Genomic DNA, 5,413 nt, shown 5'->3' with positions numbered 1-5,413 from the left:
CTCAGAAAAACAGATGCTATTTTGTATGTTGAAAAGACTTGAGATCTTCAGAACATGGACGGCATCTCTCTATTTGCTTAGGGAGCATGTAGGATGATAAGCATCAGAGGGGTAGCCGTGTTAGTCCGAATCTGTAAAAAGCAACAGAGGGTCCTGTGGCACCTTTGAGACTAACAGAAGTATTGGGAGCATAAGCTTTCGTGGGTAAGAACCTCACTTCTTCAGATGCAAGAAGTGAGGTTCTTACCCACGAAAGCTTATGCTCCCAATACTTCTGTTAGTCTTCAAGGTGCCACAGGACCCTCTGTTGCTTTTTACAGATTCGGACTAACACGGCTACCCCTCTGATGCTTATCATCCTACATGCTCCCTAAGCAAATAGAGAGATGCCGTCCATGTTCTGAAGATCTCAAGTCTTTTCAACATACAAAATAGCATCTGTTTTTCTGAGACATGGCTCAGCTGTGAGCGCTGCACGCAAATACACACCTCCGACTGGTCATGTAATGTTGCATTCATATCTCATCTATCTTCTGAGCTCTCGAAAAGCTCGGTGTGGCGTGTAATGGAATTCCTTTGACCACATGGAAACTCTCTTACACGCCAAAGCCTCGATTGATTCACAAGTGGCCCTCACACCGTCATGTATTGTTTTCCACATTCCATTAACAATCAGCATTTATCCCAAGGGTCTATGGCTTTGCAGTGAGTTGCTTTTCAGGATACCTGTACTCTACAGGCCAAATTCCCACAAGGTTTACACAGATGTGATTTAAGAGAGAGCCCCCAATGAATGAGGTTGGCCAGAAAGGGAAGTTGGGGAGACACGAGGGAACAGCATTTTCAAAACCCTCAGTGCTGGCCTACCTTTGCTCTCATTGAAGTCAATTATTGGTCTAATTCTGCTTGCCTGAAGCCAATGTTGAGCATTTTTGAGAATCCCACCCTAGGTGGCTGTATCCTCCCTCGTGCAGGATAGAAAGCCCCAGTGCTGCCATCTGGGAGTATGTCTACACAGCAGCTAGGCACCTGCAGCTGGCCTGCACCAGTCCACTCAGGCTCAAAGACCGTTTCATTGCTGCGTAGACATCCAGGGTCGGGGTGGAGCCCTCAGACCCTGTGGGGTGGGAGGTTCCAGTGTTCAGGCTTCAGCCCAGTCCTACACAGCAATGAAACAGCCCTGCAGCCAGAGCCCCGTGAGGCTGAGTTGGCTGGCACGGACCAGCCGTGGGTTTTTCTTTGCTGTGTAGACATACCCTGGGAGGCTAGGATAGAAGATTGGGATGCACTTGTAACCCACACACTTTCTGGGTGTGGTGTTCTGTCCCATCTAGTGGCACCGAGACCACTTAGAGAGAGATAAAATGAGTTTGTTCTACAGCCTTAGCTAACAGCCGGTTGGCTTTTAGCTCATGCTATAGAGGCTCATGCACTACGCTCCAGAGGTCCCCGGTTTGATCCTGCCCACCCACGACCGGCGTCTGTCAGTGTTACACACTGACTTGCCACGTTTTCTAAGCAGCCTCCCCTGGTAAAATCTTTGTTTCTGTTTTCCCTTCCTGCCCTTACTTTCCCCTCTCTTTCCCCAGGTGTAATAGCAGTCGTAATATTCATCATCTTTTGCATCGTGGCCATCATGAGCAGATTCCTCTACCAGCACAAACAGACACATCGAAGTAGCCAGGCGAAGGAGAAAGAATATGCAGAAAACCTCGACAGTTCCTTTAAAACTGACATTGACTTGCAGAACACAGTGAGTGAGTGCAAACGGGAATATTTCATCTGATGGATTGTGTGGTTCCTTCTTACTCTCTTCCCCACACCTGGCCTTTTTTTCTTTTCTTACCCATTAATTTATTTGCCAGCTTTTAAACCTTTTGGAAGGAGACTGCCCTGCACAGGAGAGACTGGCAGACACTTCAATGCCTCATTCCCTTCACAAAAACCTGCCACAGTTACATCGGCATCTCAAGAGACCTGCTATTCTACTCTGGACAGAATAAGTTCACGGACTTGCATGGTTACCTATTAAGTTTCTGGATTTCTCAAGTCTTATGTTGTTTTCTGGAACCATTTAACTCACCACTTTGTATCTGATCTGAGCTATATAAACTAGAGGTAAAGTACTGTAGCTAAATAAGTAGCATCACAGCTTTTCGGACAGGGTAGCAGGAAAGAATAAGACCAAAATGCCTGATTTATTATAAGATGCATTTAAACCAATCATAAAGTAGCAGCTAGGTCCTCAGTTGATGTAATTTGCCATCAAACCGTTGACTTCAATGGAATTACACCAGTTTTCACCAGCTGGGAATCTGGCAAGAAGTTACAATTATTATTTTCTTTCTCTCCTTAAGCTCCTTCCCCCATCCTTTTACTGTAACTTTTAGGCTTACAAATGTTTTTAAAAAATACAGGAATACTGATAACAGCATTGGACAAAATTCATTCCAGTGCACCTTGTATACCTCCGTCTCATAAGTATGACTATTTAGAACCAACGTACTCTAGCATAATTCTAGATGAAGCATGGAAGATAGTACTTAAAGGGTTTTAGGAGGCTTCTAGGACTTAGGTGCTCTATAAATTTCTCTGATGACTTGTCTGAAACATTAGAAGTGCAGCATACACACGCTAACATCATATAGAGAATGATCTTGTGCTGAGGTCAAACACTTAAGCGACTGTGGCAAAAAACAAACAAAAGAAGAAGACAAACCAACCCCACCCAAACCATGAGATCTAAATTCTGCTGATTCATATAAAAAAGCCAAAATTGTTATTAAATTGCTTTTAAAAAACTGCATGAATGAAGCGATGGTGCTTCCTGTTTGTAGAAACCAGGATGTTTCCCCTCAAAGATAAGGAAAAGGTGGCTTTTAAAAATCTGCGCCAGACAAACTGGATGAGGTTAATATCTTTTGTGGACGAACTTCTGTTGGTGAAAGAGACGAGCTTCTGAGCGTACACAGTGCTCTTCTTCAGTCTAAGCTCGAAAGCTTGTCTCTCTCGCCAACAGAAATTGATAAAAGATATTACCTCACCCACCTTGTCTGATATCCTGGGACTCATATGGCTATGATAACACTTAGTCAAATTCATTCACAAGGAGAAAATTGTAAAGGAGCATGTACTAAGTTCTGGATTTGTAAATTTCTTTTCTCCCTTTCTCCAATGGTTTTCTGTTCTCTCCTGTTTGGGGACACTGGGTAGCGGAAGTAGAAGGGACTCTAATCTGCCTCCTCTATTCTTTCTGACGGATCACTGAACGTGGAATCAAATTTCTCTTTCACTCAAAAAATAGTGCGGGGGGGAGGGGGAGCTTGAGCCCCGCGTGAGCTTGCATGATGGTCCCATCCCAGATGCTAGATACAGGGCCCGTCCTGGGAGCTTAACAGTCTAAGGATCTGATCCAATGCCCAAGAGAAAAGGGGAGTCTTCCCATTGATTTCAGGGGGCTTTGATTCAATCAGCCGTACATTAGGACCCCTGGACTCATATGGAGTCCCCAAGGCATTTCCACATGGTCACAAGGGTTTGCACTACCAGATCTTGCTGCAGCAAAGGGACCAATAACAAACAATAGGAAGCACGGCAGCTGCACAAAGCCCCAGATGGCCAGGGCTGTATAGCGGGGTGGGGAGAGGGGGCTGTGGAGGGGGTTAAATAATTGTAGGGAGCTTGGATTAATGGTTGCAGATGGTGGCTGATAGGCCGCAGGGAAGTAGATGTTGAGAAGGAATATGAGACAGTCTTGGTTTGCTATTCAGCACGCTCACTGAGTTACACTACAGTCATCTTTGGGCTCTTGACCGTCTTTGGGGGTGAGTGAGATAAGTAAAAGCTAGGCTAATACAACGATCGTCAGGCCAACCGATCTGCTTTACAAGGCAAGCTTAAACTTAAAGGAAGGATGGTGCTGCTTCTCCCAGCTCCTGCCAGCCAGCAGCCACCGCGTCTTGTGCCAGCGGCTTGTATAACATTTGGTTATGAGAGCCTTTGCATGCCATGACGGACTCATTAGCAGGAAGATAGTGAAAGATGCAGAAAGGAATGCACCTAAGGAAATTCTCAGCAAAGAGTTTCTTCCATAGATAAAGCTGCTCTGCTTTGCATGTTACAGGTGGACGGGGGCACAAGCATACATAGGAACAAATGTTCATCTCCCTTTCTATGGACTCCAGGTTTTTCTTCATTATTTTCAGCATGGTTTTGTCCAAGTTATCTCATTTTGAATGCTCTCACTGAGAAGGAGCTATTAATTCCCCCAAACATGTATTGCCTTTAGGAAGAAGAGATGGGGAATCAAAATCCACATTGTATTCTGATCTCCCGCCCCCCATTACTGTGCCATGTATTTTTCCCTGGTCAACATGGCAGATTATAAATAATCTTTGTGCTTTGCTACATATTCTTCTTTTCTTTATATAAAAAGTCACAGTAAGATAGAGTGATCTAGTCCCAAGCAAGTACAGTAATTAAATGGATAGAATAGGGAAGGGATGAGCAATCAAATAGAATCCCCTCATTATTTAAGTCCCTGAGAGGACAAGATTGCTTCATGTAGTCCTAGAGTCTGAGCCTGCAAGGTGCCAAGCATTCTCAAGTTGTAGGGATGGCCCTAGTCAGGGCTTTGGATCCAGCCCATGAGATTGCCCCCGTGGCCTCGCGCTGCTCTCAGAAGCGGCAGGCACCACTTCCCTGGGGCCCTCTTGGGGGGAGGAGGCAGAGGGCTCTGTGTGTTGCCCTTGTCTGCAGGCACCATGGGGAACCGCGGCCAATGGGAGCTTCAGGGGAGATACCTGGAGGCGCACACGGAGCCTTCTGCCCCCCCGCCCCCAGGGGCCGCAGCGCTTCCTGGAGTGGCGCGGGGCTGGGGACAGGACAGGCATGCAGGGAGCCTGCCCTGGCCCCGGTGCACACCGCTGCCACCCCGGAGCCGCTTTAGGTAAGCAGTGCCGGGCTGGAGCCCGAACTCCTCCCGCCCCCCAATTCCGTGCCGTAAGCCCCCTGCCTGCACCTCACATCCCTCCTGCTCCCCAACTCCCTGCCCTGAGCACCCTGCACTCCTGCCCCCTTCTGAGCCCCCTCATATACCAAGCACCCCTCCTCTGCCCCAATCCCTTGCCATGAGCCCCTTCCTACACACCACACTCCCTCCCGTACCCCAACCCCCTGCCCCGGCCCTGCATACAATTTCCCCACCCAGATATGGCCCTCAGCCCAAAAAGTTTGCCCACCCCTGGTCTACCACCTTAGGCCAATGGATAGCAAAACTGCTCAGCAGAACATAAGAATGGCCGTACGGGCTCAGAGCAAAGGTCCATCTAGCCCAATATCTGGTCTTCGGACAGGGAATGAACAGAACCAATATTCATCAAGTGATCCATCCCCTGTCGCTCATTCCCAGCGT

At 47.4% G+C, this 5,413-nt stretch overlaps 1 protein-coding gene across 1 annotated transcript in view; it reads left to right on the top strand.

Annotated features, from left to right (window-relative positions):
- Nucleotides 1–4,884, top strand: part of CNTNAP5 (contactin associated protein family member 5) — a 411,826-nt gene extending 406,942 nt beyond the window's left edge. Inside the window, exon 24 of the mRNA XM_034785890.1 lies at nucleotides 1,590–4,884. Coding sequence (XP_034641781.1) covers nucleotides 1,590–1,786 — 197 coding nt within the window. The 3' untranslated portion in view covers nucleotides 1,787–4,884. The remainder of the gene's footprint in view (nucleotides 1–1,589) is intronic.
- Nucleotides 4,885–5,413: the final 529 nt, after the last annotated feature.

The sequence above is a fragment of the Trachemys scripta genome, chromosome 11 (genome assembly GCF_013100865.1).
Source record: "Trachemys scripta elegans isolate TJP31775 chromosome 11, CAS_Tse_1.0, whole genome shotgun sequence".
Lineage (NCBI taxonomy): Eukaryota > Metazoa > Chordata > Testudines > Emydidae > Trachemys > Trachemys scripta.
Note: the sequence above shows the minus strand (reverse complement) of the source record. Positions and strands in the feature narration are given on the sequence as shown.